The sequence below is a fragment of the Oryzias latipes genome, chromosome 12 (assembly GCF_053564925.1).
Source record: "Oryzias latipes strain Hd-rR chromosome 12, Olatipes_Hd-rR_3.1".
Taxonomy (NCBI): domain Eukaryota; kingdom Metazoa; phylum Chordata; class Actinopteri; order Beloniformes; family Adrianichthyidae; genus Oryzias; species Oryzias latipes.
In genome coordinates, this window is record NC_136248.1 from 32,821,658 (window position 1) to 32,842,168 (window position 20,511).

At 43.0% G+C, this 20,511-nt stretch overlaps 1 protein-coding gene across 1 annotated transcript; it reads left to right on the forward strand.

The window, feature by feature from the left end:
* The first annotated feature begins 2,945 nt into the window (after positions 1-2,945).
* Positions 2,946-13,980, forward strand: hsdl2 (hydroxysteroid dehydrogenase like 2). Its single transcript, XM_023960707.2, has 11 exons — positions 2,946-3,130; positions 9,132-9,295; positions 10,305-10,403; positions 10,511-10,625; positions 11,365-11,468; positions 11,545-11,643; positions 11,720-11,914; positions 11,987-12,058; positions 13,156-13,305; positions 13,394-13,522; positions 13,600-13,980. Exons 1-11 carry the CDS (start codon positions 3,114-3,116, stop codon positions 13,713-13,715), a joined length of 1,260 nt encoding a protein of 419 aa, XP_023816475.1. The 5' UTR covers positions 2,946-3,113; the 3' UTR covers positions 13,716-13,980.
* The last annotated feature ends 6,531 nt before the right edge of the window (positions 13,981-20,511 follow it).

The window sequence follows — 20,511 nt, forward strand, 5'->3', positions numbered from 1 at the left end:
CTCATCCTTAACATCTCCCTTGACCACTATTCTCAATCAATCAATCTCTGAATCCATATTTCCAAGCGCATGGAAGTCATCAGTGGTGATTCCAATCTACAAAAATGGCGACTCCATGTTGCTTTCAAATTACAGGCCCATCAGTATCATACCCACAGTGTCCAAGATCACAGAAAAACTTATTGCCCAACAAATCATTGAACACCTCAACAATACATCCTTTTCTCTTCATCCAATGCAGTTTGGTTTTAGAGCTCTGCACGCAACAGAGACAGCCAACTGCTTTTTCACAGAAAACATAAAACAGCTGTTGGATAAGGGGGGTGTAGTTGGGGCTGTGTTTCTTGATCTAAAAAAAAGCATTTGACACTATAAATCATAAAAAGCTACTGATTAAACTAACCAAATTCCCATAAAATGGATAGAATCATATATGTCAAAGAGATCCCAGTCAGTTAGGATAAATCACTGTCATTCCTCACCTCTCCCTATCTCTACAGGTGTCCCGCAAGGTTCTATTCTAGGGCCTTTACTTTTTTCACTCTACATCAATGATCTGCCCTCTGTTTGTTCAAATGTCTACACTCAGATGTATGCTGATGATACTGTCATTTATTCACATGGCAATAACACATCTGAGGTGGCAGAGAAGCTCACTGAAACGATGGAACATGTGGCAAAATGGTTGGAGCAGTCAAGTCTATGTCTCAATGTAAACAAAACAGTTGCAATGTTCTTTTCCAAAACAAACCGCAAAAATATTCTGGCTGATGTTTTTGTGGCAGGAAAGAAAATAGACATTGTTGAAAAGTTTGAATACCTTGGGATTCTAATTGATACAACTTTCAATTTTAAATCACAAATTCAAAAAGTTTGTAACCGTGTGAGGTATAACCTGTCCAATTTTAGATTTATTAGGGCAAATTTGTCACTGCAAGCTGCCACAATGTTCATGCATGCAATGATTTTATCCCACATGACATACTGTCTCACTACATGGTCACAGGCAAACAAATCAGCATTAAAACCTCTGGAGTCACTTTACAAACAAACAATTAAAGTACTGGATAAAAAAACCAATAAGACATCATCACTGTGACATTTTACAAAAACACAAACTGTTAAGCTGGGAGAATTTCATCAAGTATACAAAACTATGCCTATTCTATAAAATCATTTACGGTCTGTCATCCCCTCCACTCAGTCAGTTTGTTAAAATAAGATCCTCCCAAAGAGTGACTCGAGGGTCGGGTCAACAAGACTGGATAGTTCCTCTGAGGAGAAGTGCCTTCAGCCAGAGCGCCTTCTCCGTAACAGCAGCACAGGAATGGAACTCTGTCCCTCACATCATAAGACACATCACCACATACACTCTGTTTAAAAAGAACCTAAAAAACTGGCTCATATCACAGCAAACATGTTCACATTGAACTGGATTAACACCTGCCCTTCCTCCTCCCCTCTATCACCTTTGTGTCTTTTATACTTGTTTTTTATGTTTTCACTATGTGCATGTTTTTATTAGTATATGTATTTTAGATGATAATATAATTGTAAATGTATATTTTTAATTAATGTACTTAATTGATGTTTTTAGGTTTTTAGGTTGACAATTTTTAACACCTGTCCAGGGACTACGGATGAAAAATAGCCTTTGGGCTAATTCTGGTGCATTGCAGTGATGCTTTTAATGTGCACTGTCCCTGTTAAATAAACGAATAAATAAATAAATGAAAATAAAAATTCTACTTTTAACAGAGCTGTAGTAACTAGATCATTTCCCCATTATGGGATCATCAACTTTCTAAAAGTTGTAATTTATTTCAGTTTTATAAATAAACTTCAATATGCATGTGCCACTTGTCAGAAGTCACAGGTCTGCCTTTCCCTCTGGTCACCGGCGGGACCTGTCCCCAGAGTTCTAGCCACACTACATCTCCCAGCAACCCCAGTGCACACTTCCTGGATGCTGCACACCTGACTCTCATTCATTCATTCATCAACCAACCACAGCAGACTTCAGCTCTGCACTGAGCCTCACTCAGTGTGAAGTACTGCCTTCAGTGTTGTAGTTGGACCTGCGTTTCTGTGTCTACCCTGTTTCTGACTGCCGCCCGCCCTGACCCTCGGCTGGATTTGGACCACCCTGTCTCTCCTCGGATGATCTCACGCCTGTTATCGAGTCCTGCCAGCTTGACCCTGATTTAGCTGTGTGAACTTTTAGCTGAGCTAATAAACCTGCTGCCTCTGGATCCGGCCGTCTGTCTGTTCTTGTGACACAAATGTTTATGCCTGTGGCCCCCTGACGTACTTTTGACAGAGTTAAAATTTCGTGTTCATAATAGTAATGTCAAACATGAAACTAAATGTTGTATTCATATAATTTGTGCACAACTTTGTCTTAATGAATGGGTTTCTTATTGACATATTCCTTACCCTATGAAAATGCCGTACATCTGGCTACGGCCAAATCAAGACAATTTAGTCGCCATTTTTCTGTGAAACGCCGCCGCCATTTGGAGCCAGACGACAGTGATTGGTCCGAGTCGGTTTGCGTTATGTTTCTAGGCCAATCCGTGATTTTGTTGGAAGTCCACACCCCTTCCACTGCAAGTGACTCGGGAGAAATCTGTCAATCACACATTCGAAGTGGGGGCCAGTGAGCACCACATGCTTTTACCGAGGCATCTGATTGGTCAGTTTATAACCCGAATTACTGTAACTACAAAGAAAAAAATGTCCTAAAAATGTGGATTATCAAGAAAAGAATGTTTAGAAAAGGCATCAGATCCAGAATGTTTCTTCTGACCAGTACAACGACTGCGGAACAAATGTTTATTTCTCTGTACGGGACTTTGGCTTCTTGGAGGTACTTCCTGTATGGAACGCCAGGGGGCGGGGTCAGGCTGCACGGATCAGTTCGAGCGTTTTAACTGTTCCACCCCAGAACAGTAGGGGGCAGACATGAGTCTAGTTATGTGGGGAATCGCATCCCGAAACTAAAGGAAGAAGAAGGACATCCGGGGCGGGGCTTGTGTAAATGGGTGAAAGGTGAACGTGAAGCTGACTGCCTGCCGCTTTGACCGCACCTGTCCGCGCACACCTGAGGCACCATGCTGCAGAACACGGGGTAAGTTCGTGCGCGTGGACACCACTGTGCGCGGGACTTTGTGGCCGACCCGGTTCGTTTTCGTGGGCGGTTCGGCCTCCAACTCTGAGGTGAAGTTTTCGGACCAGCAGAGCTCTCAGTCATTCCACCCTAGTTCAGAAGAACCCGGGTCAGAACAGTTCGGGTCGCTTCGGTTTCGATCGTCTGTTGCACGATGTCCTCAAAATCTGCCAGGATAGTGGGACCACTACGGAACCAGACTTCTCCGAATCTCCTGGCTGTGTTTACGGAGGCCGAAAGGTTCCTGTTTGAGGAAAATTCTAAAGTTCTTATGAACGGGATCCATTTGGATCAGTGTTCCGAGCTGCACTTCGGACTGGGTCCATGTCAGCCTGAGCCTGAAACAAGAGACTCCAACACTCTATGTATAATATATTCTATAGTATAGTATAGTATAGTACATAACAGTATAGTATAGATGTGTACTTAGAGAAGGAAAGCAGCTGCGGTAAAGTTAGCTTCAGGTTAGATTCCACAGACATTCAGCGCAAAATAAATCCGATTATTTAGACAAAACATGAGGAAATGTTTTATAGTAATTTATTTATTTTTGCAAAGCATTTAGGTCTGGGTTTGATCTAAAATCTTCTTCATCTCATGCACTTGTTAATTTGTTGACGGTCCCTAAGAGACCTCACTGGGATCTGCGCTAAATGTCTGTGGAATCCAACCTGAAGCTAACTTCGCCGCAGTGAAATCCGCTCCTTGTTGCTGTTTTCAGTCCTATGATTGACACATTTCTAGTGAGGACTGATCTACTGAGGTTTTGTCACTATAGAGTTGTAGTAAATAGTAAAGATTCACCTTTAAACTACAGATTTATGAAAATTCTAGTAACTAATTATAGAACGTGATGCAAAGAAATGAAAAACTACTTCGTACACGCAGGCTGCAAATGAACCCACCTTAACTTCAAATGTTGACTTAACTGGTTCAGAGTTTTAGAACTCTTCCTTCTCCTCTTCCTCTTCCTTCTTCTTCTCCATCTTCAGCACCACAGCTCATTCCACATGTATGAACACACCAGTCATGGCGTCTGAGCGTTATCATTAATGTTACAACATGAACGTTTGAGATCAAATAAGAGCTTAATAAACAAACAATGATGTCAGCAGCAACATTAAGGCCCTCTTCAGTTTTAGTCATCGACCACAAAACAAAAGTTTTTGGCGTCGCCATGGCGGTGAGCAGGAAACATGCATCCATCCCCATGAGGACAAACCCTTTTTCTAATCTCGCTTCTCTTCTTTTTTTTTTTTCTAAATGGCGTTGACATTTTTTTTGTCCGTCTCTACGGTGTTTTGGCGCTTGCCGATAAACCTCCCACCAAAAGCGTCAACTAAACCAATTTTCCCCTTGGTGACCTCATCGTTTTGTGTTCCCCATTTTTATTTGGCCATTTTACACAAAAATTAACAAAGGTATTTAAAATTCTGCATTCTATTATAAAATGTAGGTTACAGAATCACTGATTCATTTATTCATTCACCTTCTTCCGTTTGTCCCTTTCTGGGTCACTGGGCTGCTGGAGCCTATCCCGGCTGCTCGTGGGCGAAGGCGGGGTCATCCTGGATAGGTCGCCAGTCTGTCTCGGGGCCACAATCACACACTCATGCACTCTCACGTGCACACCTAGGGACAATTTAGAGTAAATGAGCCTATGAAGCATGTTTTTGGACGGTGGGAGGAAGTCTGAGAAAACCCTGAGAACATGCTAACTCCATGCAGCCGGGACTTGAACCTGGGCTATTCTTGCTGTGAGGCAAGAGTGCTAACCACTGCACCACAGTGCAGCCCCACTAGAACGACCGATTTTTAAAATATTTTGTAAAGCAGATTCTGACCTCCACCCCTCCATTTTTTTTCACACACCTTTGCGGCGCCTTTTCAGCCGACAGAAACGCGCTCAGGCCGCCGATCGCTGGTTTCAGGCGGGTACAAACATTATGATGTAACAGAAAATAGAAAATCGCAACACCAAACCATCTTTTTCCTCCAAGCGCTGAGCCGGTGTCCCCTTTGAATTGGTGCCCCGGGCAACTGCCCGTAGTTAGACCGCTGCTGAATACGTGGGTAATAAATTGGTTTATTTGACCCTTAAACACAGCGTAAAGATATTTTTGTTTTTATTGAATTTTAGTTTTATTTGGCTTTATTTTCCTTAGCTGCTCAATCTAACCTTACAAGCCCTGCATTGTTGGGTTTATGTTTTTGTGTTGTTGTGTGTTTGCTTCTTCTGGCTGCGATTGCTAATCTGTTGACGAAAGCTCCAAATTCACCACAATAATACAAGACGCTCTGATCCTCAACCAACCGGGGGCTCCCTCCGCCCACCTGCTCCTGGATCAAGGACCTCCTAGTCATCTCTGTAGCAACTGTGTCACACACACAAAAAAGGAAAAGAACTAAATGGGCTAATGACCAGAAGACTGAAATTCGACTCTCTGAGGGAATGGCAGGAAACTGAAGTTGTTGTTTGGTGTGGGGCAATTTATTTACAGTGATAGACAATAATGAAGAGAAACAATGAATGGCCATTCAGATAGACACAAAAGTACTTCAAAATGTTTCACATTTACAAAGGCATGACTGTTGTAGGGTGTCCTCGAGTCCAGCAACTTTTAGTTGCACCATAGAAACAAAAACACAAAGAAAAACCAACCCGCCCACAGTTCAGAGGAAGGTAAGTGCACTGGGAAGCGTGAATTTAGTTTGTATGAATATAGTTCATTAAAGCGATGGTGTGGGCATAAGCTGGGTCAGAGGTCTTTGTTTTCAACTGGGCTACTAGGAGCCCCCTACCGGCTTGGCGGGAGGATGCGGCTTTTCTGATGGTTCAGGTTCCAGGGTCTAGCTCGCCATCATGGACCTGGCCTGGGTAACGGGACCAGAGTCTCAATTAAATCTATGTTTTCTTCACATCAACAAGCAGAAAAAAACCCCATTCCCTTGCCAGTTAACATAATCCAGTGTGCACACAATTCATAAAAATATAGTACTAATTGCACCACATTCAATTCCAAACATTAAATTAGCAATAGCAAATACATCACTCAATTCAATTCAATTGTATTTGTACAGCCCAAAATCACAACAACAGTCGTCTCGATGGGCTTCGAAGTAAAACATGAACTCAAAAGGATCACGAATACAAAGAGTTCAATAGAAAAATACTAAAATGAACTAACAAACTGACTAAGCTATACTGGCATCCCTGCCCTTAGACCCCCCTTCACGGTAAGGAAAAACTCCCAAAAAAAACGGATTCCGGAAGAAACCTCAGGGGTGTCCACATGAAGGAGGGATCCTCCCCCAGGACGGACAGGCGATTTACCAGAAATCTTAGAGAAGAATTAACTTATCTAAATCTACAACTACATATATAAAAGTCCAGCAGACGAGCTTCATCCAGCCGTGGTTATCGGGACAGTCAAAGGCGCGAGTCGAGCCGGAGACAGGAACCAAAGCCAGGTGTAGGAGCAGGAGCAGAGACGAGGTACTCGGTCAGGCACAGAGCAGAGACGAGCCAGAGATGAGCCAGAGGCAGGATCCACAGCCAGGTGTAGGAACAGGAGCACGGATGAGCCAACAGGAGTCTGGAAGCACTCCCACTCCCCAGGAGGGGAGAGGAAAAGAGGGACAATACATGAATCGCACTGCACCAAACAGAGGCATGGAGAACTAAATGATAAATAATGATCAAGAATAGAGAAGAGAGGAAGGGTAGAAGTAGATGAGAAAGAGGACAGAACCCCAGAGCACCATAGTTACCCCAGCTTCAACTTCTAGCAGCCTTTTAAAAGAAATAGTTATTATTAAGTTTAATTTAAACAAATTAACATTAAGTTAAATAATCTCTGAATACTAACTAGTCTGACAATATAACTAATTCAACACATTCTTTACATATGGGTACGTACCCCTTTTCAGGTTTAGGTTGAAACAGGCAGAAAGCTTGATGAAAAGCCATGCTAGTAGCTTCCATGTTAATGAGTGACAGTGGCTAAGCTACATTAGCATAACAAACTATTGACTCACCAATTTCCGCCAAAAATCACTTCCAAATGCTCTTTGTTTTGAACTGGATAGAGGGCCCCTGTGACATACCATGCATCACAATAAACATCCAGTGAAAATAGAGCAGTAAAGTAGGAAACTAACTTAAATCATACCTGTGCCTTGTCTCATCTGGCCTCCCACTGCATCTAACACTGCTGACTTCCTGTACCCTTATATGCGTTTGTGATTGGCTGCGCCGTGTCACGTGATGCTGTGACGTCACGGAATAAACGCTCGTGATTGGCCGACCGCCCCATGTGACCAAATGACGTCACCGCCGCGGGAAATACAGAGTGACCAGGAAGGAGAAAAATACAGGGGCAAGGCAGGCAAAACAAAGCCAGTAGACAACACCTGGGTTACATGTCCCTTTGGCGCTTCAGCTGCACAGACGCAGACAGACGGAGACCGACACTGTACAGAAAATCACCGTCTGTCCTCTGCCTGCACTAGCTCCTGCTGCCTCAACAGAGCTAGAACCATTCTGAAGGACAGTTCTCAGCCCGGCGCCACTTTTTCAGTCTGCTGCCTCTGAGCAGACCAAGTCAGAGACGGTTTCTTCCCAACAACTGTCATTGTACTGAATGCCATCTTTACACCACAAGCCTCTGGTATCCTGCACATCTTTGCTTTGATCCTTGCCCATTTGTCTGATGGTTGTGCATTTGTCTGATTGTTGCACATTAGTCTGATTGTTGCACATTTGTCTGATTGTTGCGCATTTGTCTGATGGTTGTGCATTTGTCTGATTGTTGAGCATTTGTCTGATTGTTGCACATTTGTCTAAATGTTGCACATTTGTCTGATTGTTGCACATTAGTCTGATTGTTGCACATCGGTCTGATTGTTGCACATCGGTCTGATTGTTGTGCATTTGTCCGAATGTTGTGCATTTGTCCAAATGTTGTGCATTTGTCTGATTGTTGCACATTTGTCTAAATGTTGCGCATTAGTCTGATGGTTGCACATCGGTCTGATTGTTGCGCATTTGTCTGATGGTTGCGCATTTGTCTGATTGTTGTGCATTTGTCTGATGGTTGGTTCATTTTTCTGATTGATGCACATTAGTCTGATTGTTGCGCATTTGTCTGATTTTTGCACATTTGTCTGATTGTTGCACATTTGTCTGATTGTTGCACATTTGTCTGATTGTTGCGCATTTGTCTGATGGTTGGTTCATTTTTCTGATTGTTGCACATTAGTCTGATTGTTGCGCATTTGTCTGATTGTTGCACATTTGTCTGATTGTTGCACATTTGTCTGATTGTTGCACATCGGTCTGATTGTTGTGCATTTGTCCAAATGTGCATTTGTCTAAATGTTGCGCATTTGTCTAAATGTTGCGCATTTGTCTAATCGTTGCGCATTTGTCTGATCGTTGTGCATTTGTATGATTGTTGCGCATTAGTCTGATTGTTGCGCATTAGTCTGATGGTTGCACATTTGTCTGATGGTTGCGCATTTGTCTCATGGTTGCGCATTTGTCTGATGGTTGCACATTTGTCTGATTGTTGCACATTTGTCTGATTGTTGCGCATTTGTCTGATGGTTTTGCATTTGTCTGATTGTTGCACATTAGTCTGATTGTTGAGCATTTGTCTGATTGTTGCACATTTGTCTAAATGTTGCACATTTGTCTGATTGTTGCACATTAGTCTGATTGTTGCACATCGGTCTGATTATTGTGCAGTTGTCCAAATGTTGTGCAGTTGTCTGATTGTTGCGCATTTGTCTGATTGTTGCGCATTTGTCTGATTGTTGCACATATTACACCATGTATAATGTAGATAAATATTTTTTATTCTTTTCTGTTCTGTATGAAGCCATGTTCTGTTAAGTTCAGCCATTGATTTAAAAAAAGATGCTAATGAGGCTTTTGAAGCTAACTGTAGTTCCTGTTCAGGAAGCTAGCTGGCTGCACGCTCTTCATCACGGGCGCGAGCCGTGGAATTGGAAAAGCTATTGCTTTGAAAGCTGCCAGAGACGGCGCCAATGTCGTGATTGCTGCAAAGACAGCCGAACAGCACCCAAAGCTGCCGGGCACCATCTACACCGCTGCTGAGGAAGGTGAGTTAACAGCCTCTCTGTTTGGGTCGTGGGGTCTGCAACCTGCTGTGTGATGTACGACCGTCAACTGCATCTGAGAACTGGACCCAGTATGACTTCCTGCTAACTGGCTAAACGCAGATAGTTGCTCCGTCTTCAAGTAGACGTGTAGCTCAACAATAACCAGAGTATTGGTTCAGCGCTTGGTTCAAGGTTGGGTTTAGGGTGTTTTTCAGTGGTTAGCTTAGCGGTTCGTTCAGAGGTTGGATGGAATCCCACTTGCACTAAACATCAGTGCACTCTCTGTCGGGACTGATCTGATCCACATTTGTCACTTTTATCTTTACACTTCATCTGACTTTTTGTGGTTTATCATATTTTGTAAAGTTACTTATCAAGTAAAATTCAGAAAGAAAAGGCGGTGAAACAGAAAAGATCCCTTCTGTGATGACCAAGTACAGTATAGGAAGAAACCCACATTTCTATTTGACAAATGTGGATCAGATTTATGAGCCTGTTTTGGGGTGAAATAAAGCTGATGAAGGGAGGACAGTGAGAAAGTCTGTATCATTTTCAATCCTATCGTAAAGACAGGAAGTACCATGTTACAATGGGGAAAGAAAGTACCAATTGTTCTCTGACTTCAAAAGATGAGAGAGGCCTGTAATTTCCATTATAGGTAAACCTCAACTATGAGAGGCAAAATAGAAAAGAAAATATTTGTAAATTATAGTGGAAAATAAGTATTTGTTCATCTACAAAAAAAGCTAGATTTCTGTCTCTCACAGACCTGTAACTTCTTCTGTAGAGGATCCTCGGGTCCTCCACTGGTTACCTGTATAAATGTCACCTGTTTGAACTGGTTATCCATAGAAAGACACCTGTCCACAAAACCCCACCCCCCAAACAAAACAAGTGTTTTACTGCATCTCTGACCAGGACTGTGCTAAAGGCCGTTGGGTCTTGAAATGGACTCGGTCAAGCCGGTTCCTGCTTTTGCCTCCAATAACGGTTTTCTAACTGTGTTCAGTGGAGGCAGCGGGGGGGAAGGCGCTACCATGCATCGTTGACATCAGAGATGAGCAGCAAATTGGAACAGCTGTTCAGAAAGCCATCGACACCTTTGGAGGTAAGCGTTTCGTCCCATGGAGGCGCGACGGCTCCTTTGTGGTCAGACTACACTGAGGTGGTCTGCTGTCATGGTGACGTCATGGCAGGTGTTGTTTGTGACGGCAGGTATTGACATCCTGGTGAACAACGCCAGCGCCATCAGCCTGACGGGAACTCTGGAGACCCCAATGAAAAAGGTTGACCTGATGCTTGGGATCAACCTGAGAGGAACATACCTGACGTATGAAACACCTTTCTCCTACTTCTATGTACAATTTCCAAAGTACCTGGAAGAGTGGTCCCCTCTCAGCACCCCCCCCACACCCATGATCAACGTTGGTGTTCCGGCCTCAACTTTCTACCCCACTGATTCCCATGAACTCTTCATCCTGGATGTACTTGATCTCTCCATCGCTCCCTGTTTTTATTGCTTTTCTTCCTTTGGAATCACCCACTCCCCCCTCAGTTCATCCAGCTCAAAGCCTTCAGCCCCCTCCCATCATGTGAGGTGTGCCTCAAGGCTCTGCTGTTGTGCCAACATTCATTCATCAAATTCAATGTTCAATTCCACTGTCTCACTGACATCCAGCTTTATTATTGTAGGACCCCCCCCCCCCCCCCCTGTTTGAGATTCAGTTTACTTCAGATCAAACTAGTGTGCCTGTGGTGCATCCGTGGGGCGGTCAACCTCTGACTGAAAAGTCACAGGTTTGGTTCTCACCCTACCTTAGTCCAAGTGGCGCTGTCAGTGTGTGTGTAAATGGCCAAAACCCCCCCGCCCCCCCACACTCCAGAACTCTGTCCCCCTTTTCTCCATGCCCTCCCCCCATGTGCAGATGAACAGGTGTCATGAACATACATGTGCAGATGAAAATGTTCACAGCTGCCAGAGCATCACACCTGTGTAACAGCGGCGCCGTTTTCTCCGTGACATGAAAGCGAGCTGTTGAAGTCACCTGACAGACGGTCCTGTCCTTCAGGTCCAAGCTGATCATCCCTCACCTGCTGAAGAGTCGCTGTCCTCACATCCTGAACCTGTCCCCGCCTCTCAACCTCAACCCTGTCTGGTTCAAGAACCACACAGGTAAAATGGCAAACAGAGAGGACCCCCTCTTTCCGGGTCCCACATCATTAACCCCCCTTTATTTTGGGTTTATTAGCTTACACGATGGCTAAGTACGGCATGTCCATGTGCGTCCTGGGAATGGCGGAAGAGTTTCGGGGTCAGCTTGCTGTAAACGCTCTTTGGCCCAAAACAGGTAACAGAAGCGTCTTCCACCCTCCAGGGTGATGAACGGGTCACATGACACTGTAACCATGTGGGGTCCATCCTAGCAATCCAGACAGCCGCCATGGACATGCTGGGTGGAGAAGGCGTGGCCAAACAGTGCCGCAAAGCTGACATCATGGCGGACGCCGCCTATGCCATCCTGTCCAAACCGAAGGAATACACGGGTCACTTCCTGGTGGACGAGGACGTCCTCCGAGAGCAGGGAGTCCAGGACTTTGAGGCGTACGCTGTCCAGCCTGGTGAGAAGGTTTGTCTAAGCAGAAGCTGCACAGCACAGGTGATGCTCACAGAGGCTTCTGATTGGTCCACAGGTCACCCTCTACTGCCAGACTTTTTCCTGGACGAAACCCCGGACGTGTTGGTCCAGCAGATGGAGCAGCACGGTGAGTCCTGTTGGGGTTCTGTAGGGTGGAGCTCAGCGTGCCAGAGGCCGAGGCCTTTGAGGACCACTGAAAGGAAATGTGACGCTTTTTCAAATAGTGGGGTGCACCAATGCGATGCCAGGGGGGGGGCGCAGTAGTAACGGTTTTAGGCACAGGTAATACGGGCAATTGCCCGGGGCGCAAATTTAACAGGGGGCGGTGGTGACAGCGGCTCAGTGCTTGGAAAAAAGTCTGGTCCACTATTGGTTTCCTGTTATCTGTTATATGACAGAGTTTGTAACAGCCTGAGACTGTGAACTGCCGTCCCTGCAGCTGCTCCTGTCTCCTGACACACGCGTGTGTGAGAAGGAGAGGGGAGGGATAGTGGGCTCAGGATGCCGGTGGAACAGCAGACGCAGAGAGCTGCCTATTACGCAACACCAGGATCATCATGTGTCTTTAGATTCCTCAGTTCATTCTAAATATGTCCTTCTTTATGAACTATTGTAGACATTTTGATGACGTATCTTTATTTTCCATCAATGTTTTCTTTGTCTGCCTGTGGTTTAGTTGGTGTCAGTATTTGACATAAAGACAGCAGGTAAAGCAGGAAAACAGCTGCACTTTATGACATCATGAATAAATAATCCATCATTTAGAAAAATAATCAACACAATGTTTTTTATCTATTTCTTCAGACTAAAAACGTTAAACATATTGGTGCTGTTAATGTTTCAGATCAATTAACATTTAATATTATTTATTGATTGAATTATTTTTCTCAGCATCAAATGGTTCAGTTGGTCAAAATGTTTCTAGTTTAAATTAGGAATGACAGATTTTTTATATTTCAGGCACTTTAAGCTTCTTTTCTGTTTTAGACTAGAACAGTGGCTAAATAAAGTTAATATTTGATGAAAGTGGATTTATATTGAGTTTTTCTTTTGTTAAAAGATACAATTTTAGGTATAACTACACAATTTTGTATATAATATTGTCACCGTACGAGTGTGTGTGTTTGTGTGTGTGTGGGGGGGGTGTGAAACTTTTTTTTTTTTCCTTGCAAAAAATAATTGAGAAGTACTGCTGTAAAGTGACTTGCCTTTCATGGTTGCTAGGGGCAACCCCAGCCTTCAAACCTCCACCATTGTCGACAGCCCCGCCCCCCTCCGATGGACCAATAGAAAGCACCTTCAATGCCATCAGAGGCGTTCTCAGCGAGGACGTCGTCAAATCGACGCAGGGCGTCTACAGGTTTGATCTGTCAGGTGAAGTGGAGACCGCCGCCACAGTCTTGTGAGGAAAGGGCAGTTCTCTGGTGGGCGTGTCCTAAGCGTTCCTGTCTATCCTCTTTAGGGGAGCATGCCGGCGTCTGGTTTCTGGATCTGAAGAGTGGCTCTGGCAGTGCGGGGAAAGGCGACCCGTCGCTTAAAGCGGACGTTGTCATGAAGATGGATTCTGGGGACTTCAATAAAATGTTTGCAGGTGAGCGCAGGTCTGATGCTGCAGCCATGGCAACCATGCATTCTGAGCATCACCGTGGTGACTGCCTGTTGTTTCAGGGAAGCTGAAGCCCACTCTGGCCTTTATGTCTGGAAAACTGCAAATCAAAGGTGACATGACCCTTGCAATCAAACTGGAGAAACTGATGAGCCGCATGAACAAGGCCAAACTGTGAGCTGGTGTCCACGGCACGAGGCCATGGCCGCGCTCTGACGACGCAACCGTTTCAACCGCACACGTTGCCTTAATTGCAGCAACAGTCAGACAGGAATCCTTGATAACCGCTGCTGTCCAGGTAACTTGACTTAGCTCTGAGCCGATCAGTGGGGGACGGCCGGACCTGGAGCCGTCTGGAGCCTTTGGTTGGAACACTTAGCAGTTTAACAAATGACCCCTGTATCACCATGGTAACCCTCAATAAAATGGTTGGTTTGATGTGATTTTTGTGTGGCTCTTGTCTATGATTGATGCTGCACTTGGGCTGTGGGTTAAAGTCCAATAGTTGAATCCTGGGAAAATAAAGAGCCCCCCCAAGAAACACTTCTGGTTTAAGGGGATACAGTTAGTAGTTAGCGGGTTAAGTTTGCAATGGCCCCCCACCATGTAGATATGAGACAGAAAATGTTCCGACGTTCCAGGTCTGAAGTTCATTGAAGGTTGTCACCAAGCTGTCTTCTCTTCCTAAAAACGTCACCCTTGTTAGTAAAACACGCCTGATCCAAACCAACGGTAGTTCATGCAGAATGTCTGGAAAACCAGCAGGACTCTAGTCCTTAGGGTCTGGAGTTTAACTTCTTTGCTTTAGAAAATGACAACCGTGATCCTTGGAAAGAGCTGGGAGGCCCACGTCTGTTGGACGGGGCCAAAAGGGCACCAACTGAAACTAAAGAAGTTCTCTTCCTTTGTTGGAAGGCTAGCATGACCAAGACAGACTGTACTAAGATTGTAGCCCTAATTTACCCGTCTGCCTCCGGTGCAATGTCATTTTCCAGGAAACCCTCAGCTTCAGTCTTAAAGTATTTTTGTCTAACAGCAAAACGTCTTTCTATAAAGTCTGGCTCTTCTCCACCAACTTCTCCCTGTGTTTCTGGATGCTGACTTTACCAGCCACACAATAAAAGGAGAAAAAGCCTGATAACGCTACATACACGATTAACCTTTATCATGAGTCAAATTTGATCTGTCTAGATTTTTTGTAACCGAAGGATATTTGAACATTTTTACAAAGTTTTACACCAATTACAGAAAAGCACATTTGTTTTAAAGTAGTGTGAGTGACAGGGTACCTGAGTCAAATCTTCTGTGATTTTGATCATCACAACTGAAAGTAAAAGCTTTTGTAAAATCTCTGGCATCACTCTATTTTTCATTTTAAACAGGCTTAACCCGTGTGCTATCTTAGATGACCCCCCCTCCCCCCTTCCATTGACATGTTCCCCCTACCATGACAAAGGTGGATAAAGGTGGAAAGGTTTCATGTAATCCATGGACACCAGTGAAGATCACAAATCATTGAAGAAAAAAGGTTCAGAGCACTGTCTAGTGGGTCTAGATGACCCCACTCCCAAAGTTAAAGTGCCTAGGATAGAACAAGGGTTAAAACAACTCATTTTCCCGTAGGCTTAAGTTTTCCCAATTTTCAAAACGGGTGACAAATGTTGCTTCAGTAACTACAGGTCAGTCTCCTTGATCTTAGAGTTTTCTAAAATCTTTAAAAAGTTGTTTGTTTTGTTAAAAAAGTCCATTTTTACATGACAGTCATTATCGTTTTCAGTCAAATCAATGTAAAGCTGATTGATTTTTATGTCAATTGATGTCTTGGTCTTTAATATTTGTTTTATCACAGATCGTTTCTCATTTTCATCCACCTCAGACTGAAACATTGACTGCATCACCTTATTCTCCCCTTTCCAATTTTTATTCACATTTCCCTGTTTTCTTGTAATTTCCAAATTAGGTTTTATATTAATTCTAAATAATGGTAATGCTTTACAATAAAAGTCCTCAATAAACTATAAGACATTAACAAGCACTAGTAATGTTTTAGTAAGCTGCCTATAAGTACATTAATTAGCATTTGTAAATGTCTTTCAACTGACTTCCAAGTTTAAATAAGCTGTTTATAAATACATTAACAAATTACTTATAATAATAATACATTTTATTTGTTAGGCGCATTTCAAAGATCCCAAGGTCGCCGTACATAAAAGTGAAAATAAAATAAAAGCAATCGAATGCACAATAAAATATACATATAAATAGGCCAGAAAGAGGAAGTTATCAGGGGGAATAGGCAAGTTGGAAAAGATGAGTTTTTAGTTTTTTGGTGAATTGTGAGAGAGACCCAATGTTTCTGAGGTCCGGAGGTAGAGACTTCCAGAGCCGGGGGGCAGAGCAGCTGAATGCTCTGCCCCCCATAGTGACAAGGCGAGCAGTGGGGACATCCAGATGAAGGGAGGAGGAGGATCTGAGGGTACGGGTGGGAACGGCCACATGAACAAGATCTGATAGATATGATGGAGCAAGGTTGTGGATGGATTTAAAGGTCAGGAGAAGTATTTTGTATGTAATCCAGTGTGTGATCGGTAGCCAATGGAGCTGCTGCAGAACAGGTGTGATGTGTTGGATGGAAGGTGTTTGAGAGATAATTCTGGCAGCTGAGTTCTGAACAGACTGTAGTTTACGTAGAGTTTTTTGTGGTAAACCAAAAAGAAGGGAGTTGCAATAATCAAGGCGGGAAGTGACGAGACTGTACACCAGAACGGCTGTGGAATGAGGACTGAGGGAAGGGCGAAGACGACGGATGCTGCGAAGGTGGAAATAGGCAGACCGGGTGATGCTATTGATGTGAGAAGTGAAGGAGAGGGGGCCGTCCAGGATGACACCCAGACTCTTAACCTGAGGGGAGGGGGAAATGGAGGAGTTTTCAAAGGGAATTGATAAGTTCTGGAAGCTGTTTATAACGGATTTGGTGCCGATCAGGAGAAGTTCAGTTTTATCGTTGTTTAGTTTTAAGAAATTAGTAGTAAACCAGTATTTTATTGCAAGAAGGCAGTCAGTGAGGGAAGTGGGAGGTAGAGAGGAATTTGGCTTGGTGGAGATGTAGAGCTGAGTATCGTCTGCATAACAAGACATTAACAAGCATGAGTAATGTGGTATTAAGCTGCTTATAAAGACATTTATCAACATTTGTTAATTATATTCAAAAGCTATTTATAAATTGCTTGAATGGGATTAATAAATATATTAAGTTTTCTTATTAACAGTTTATTGAGTGTTTTGCAGCCCCCCAATCTAAAGTGTGACCAAATAGGGGGTGAGCTTTACAAGCCATTTATAAATTGCTAACAGAATTTACCCAGCTAAAATGTTTATTCAAAATAGATTTAGATTGAAAAATGACACACTCTGTAGTTTTTGCTGCAACTCCCCTGAAACAGTCCTCCGTCTCTTCTGGTATTGTCCTCAAGTTAACGTGTTTTGGCAGAAAATTTAATTAATGATTAAAATGATTCTTGTTTTGTTTTATTCTGAAAAGGTTTTCTTGTATCAAAGATGTCTAATGTCAAAAAATATAAAAAAGGACTCTGGTTGACTTTTAAATCTCTTGCTTATTTTGGCCAAATTTCATATTCATAAACGTAAATTCTCTGGTAGAAAATCCTGTTTCATTGTATTCTTTTCTGAGTTAAATCAGTATATTAACAGTATTCGTAATTCTGAGAAGCCAAAAGCAGTCTAAACATTGTCTTTATGTGATAGATTCATGTTTTCTCATAGAGTTTAACCCCCCCCCAGCTTATTTCTATTTCTATTCTTGTTTTTTTAACCCTTGTGCTATCTTAGATGACCCCCCCCTTCCATTGACGTGTTATTCCTACCGTGACAAAGGTGGATAAAGGTGGAAAGATTTCATGTAATCCATGGACACCAGTGAAGATCACAAATCATTGAAGAAAAAAGGTTCAGAGCACTGTCTAGTGGGTCTAGATGACCCAGTCCCAATGTTAAAGTGCCTAGGATAGAACAAGGGTTACGTGTGTTTGATCTAATTGCATACCTCAAAGTGAATCCTAGTAAAAGAAATTATAAATTGCTTGTATGGGATTAATAAATATATTACCACTTCCCATGTCAAGCTGATAAGACTCCACCTCCAGACTTCACCACCTGGATGAACGAGAACCTTCATTGACAGTTTGAGTGTTTTGCAGCCTCCTCAGCTGTTGACCACAAAGTACAGAATACGAACAATGACCTTTATAACACTAACCAAAGCCACAAGCATATAACAACTCTTCAAAACATCACAACAACAATGTGAAAGAACAGACACACGTACTGTCCTTTACAGATTTGGCCTTAGTGCCTTATAACATTTTGAACTAAACACATTTTAATAAACTTCAAAATGTTTGCACACAGAATCTGCCCTTTCCAAAGGGCAGTAACTGTCCACAAGCAATTCATAAATGGCTTGTAAAGATCACCCCCTATTTGGTCACGCTTATTTAAACTTGTAAGTCAGTTGAAAGACATTTACAAATGCTAATTATTGTACTTATAAGCAGCTTACTAAAACATTACTAGAGCTTGTTAATGTCTTATAAGTAGTTTATTTAAGACTCTTATTATAAAGCGTTAGCCTTTTTCATTACCCACTCTATCCCTGTTTTTTTTCTTGAAATGTCTGTTCATTTGTTTTTGTATGGTTTTTCAGAAGCATTTGATCTACATTTTGAAAAAACTTTATGGAGTTTCTTTTTTTGCATGCAGTCTGTAAACCCTTTGTTATCCAGGGTCTTTCTTAGTTTTTGTGTTCATTTCTACAAACAACTTTTGGCTAATGCTACCATACTGAGCTAAGATCAATGGTGGAGTGACATCTTCTTCTCCTTCAGGGTCTCCACAGCCAATCAGCTTCCTCCGTCTGTCTCCTGCATCCTCTACCAGCAGCTACCTTCATGTCTTCATCTCTGGATCCAGAATCCTCCTCTCTGGTCTTCCTCTACACTCAGCATCCTTCAGTCTCTCCTCTGGACATCTCATCCCAACCATCTCAGACTGACTGGATCTCCAGAACCAGAACATGTTCTGTCCCTCTGATGTCCTCATTCCTGATCCATCCTGAACCTCAGCATCTTCATCTCTGCCACCTCCAGCTCTGCTTTCTGTGACCCTGTCCATCACTATTGCAAACAGGAAGGGGGCTCAGAGCTGATCCCTGATGTCATCCCTCCTCCATCTTGAACTCCCCTGTCAGCGCTACATATGCAGAATTTACATCATCTATCTAAACCTCTTTCCATTCCACTAATGAGGACATTATTTATCACTTGTTACAAAGAAAGAGCAGCTTTACATTGATCCACAGGCCGATGCTTCTTAAAGGTCCTGATGTTTATAAGTAAAGAACATTCAGTCTAAATCAAGACAAATTTTTCCAGGTTAGTTTGGAGACTCCTGCAGAGCAGCTTCTGTCCCTGCTGCTGAAACCCAGAGAAATGAAGATACTTTCACTGAAACAAAATGTTTGTAGGAAAAGTTCAGCAGCCAGAGAGAAAGAAGTTCTATAAAACAACAAATGTTAAACAAAACAAACGCTAAAGGCTTGGTGAAGCGGCCGTCACTTCCGGTTGGTGCTTGTAGAGGGTAGTGATGGGTCCAAATGGATCTTTCAGGTTTTAGGGGGCTGATGCTCCCCCATGGTCCCACTAAGGAGACCAGAATCAAAGTTGGGACTCAAAGACTGTGTCAAACGTTTAAGATTTTTTATTATAAGTCTTTTTTTTTTAATGCAGAATCCAGAAAACTTGTTTTTCAGTTTCAATGATAACATTTCTTTACAATAAGCACCATTACAGAGAGGTAAACTCACCAAGAAAAGACAAAAGACAAGGAACTTTGAGAAAACATCGTCAAAACTCTGGGTACATTTTATTAAGTCTTAGCTGAAACAGATGGAAGCAGCAGGGGCTCAGATAGCAGAGCAGGTATCCTCTCACAGTGATGGTACGTTAATGTCTTTTTTTCATCAAAACAGTTGCTCTCACTTTGCTTATTAGCTTCTCAGGACCTGGCATCCTCAAACGTTGACATCCCATCTTGGTTATATTTCCACCGTAGGGTATTCTGATTAACTTCAGCCCTGTGACTACATATTTAGAGAGTTACCTCAAATATTAGCTTGGGTCTTAAGAGGGGAAGTTTGTTTGTGTGGAGAGCTGATGATGAATTACTGGCTTGTTTAATCTCTAACATTTGATGCAGCTTTCAGACTTATGGTCCTCTGATGAGGTAGTTTTCATCTTATGAAAGTACAAAGATACATCTGATATTCCTTCACACTCCCTCTTAAATCCTCATTTTGATTTAACATGTCGCTTATCAAAAAGAGGTTGTCTGTTGGACTTGGGGCTGAATTCAGGTGGGTACATTGATGTGAAACCTCCTTGGTCTTGATAGAGCTGCAGTCTGTGGTCTGTAGACATGAGGGTACTGTGGCTTTTGTGGGCTTGAGGGATTCACCTTTCTGGGCCTTGGCCTGATTATGTTAAAAGGCTGAGGCCTGGCAAAAACTGGATATTGTGGCTTTGTAAACATTGTAGGTTGTGGCTTATAAAGATTAAAATGGTGCAACCTTGAAACAAAGGAGCCTCGTTGCTTGGTAAAGTCTGGGGGCTGTGGCATATGAAAGCTGGTTGGCTGAGGTTTTGATAAGTTTGGACTCTCCTGTCTAAGGAGGCCTTGTAGCTGGGGCTTGGAGTTTGACAAAGGTCGCGCTTGTGAATAGTTTGGATTGTTTGGGAGCAGGAACCTGGGAGGTTGTGGTCTTGACAAAGTGGAAGGTTTTGAGTCCAATAATTGTACATGCCGTGGTTTTGAAGCCAGCTGGGGATGTTGTCTTAACACAGTGGGAGGATTTGGTACCTGGAAATGAGAAGGCTTTGGCCCTGGAGCTGGTTGGAGAT

What these genes read in the sequence shown, in the direction of transcription:
- hsdl2 (XM_023960707.2), top strand. An exon ending in CTGAGAGGAACATACCTGAC is followed by an intron (nt 10,626 to 11,364) that starts GTATGAAACACC and finishes CCTGTCCTTCAG; the next exon opens with GTCCAAGCTGATCATCCCTC. An exon ending in CTGGTTCAAGAACCACACAG is followed by an intron (nt 11,469 to 11,544) that starts GTAAAATGGCAA and finishes TGGGTTTATTAG; the next exon opens with CTTACACGATGGCTAAGTAC.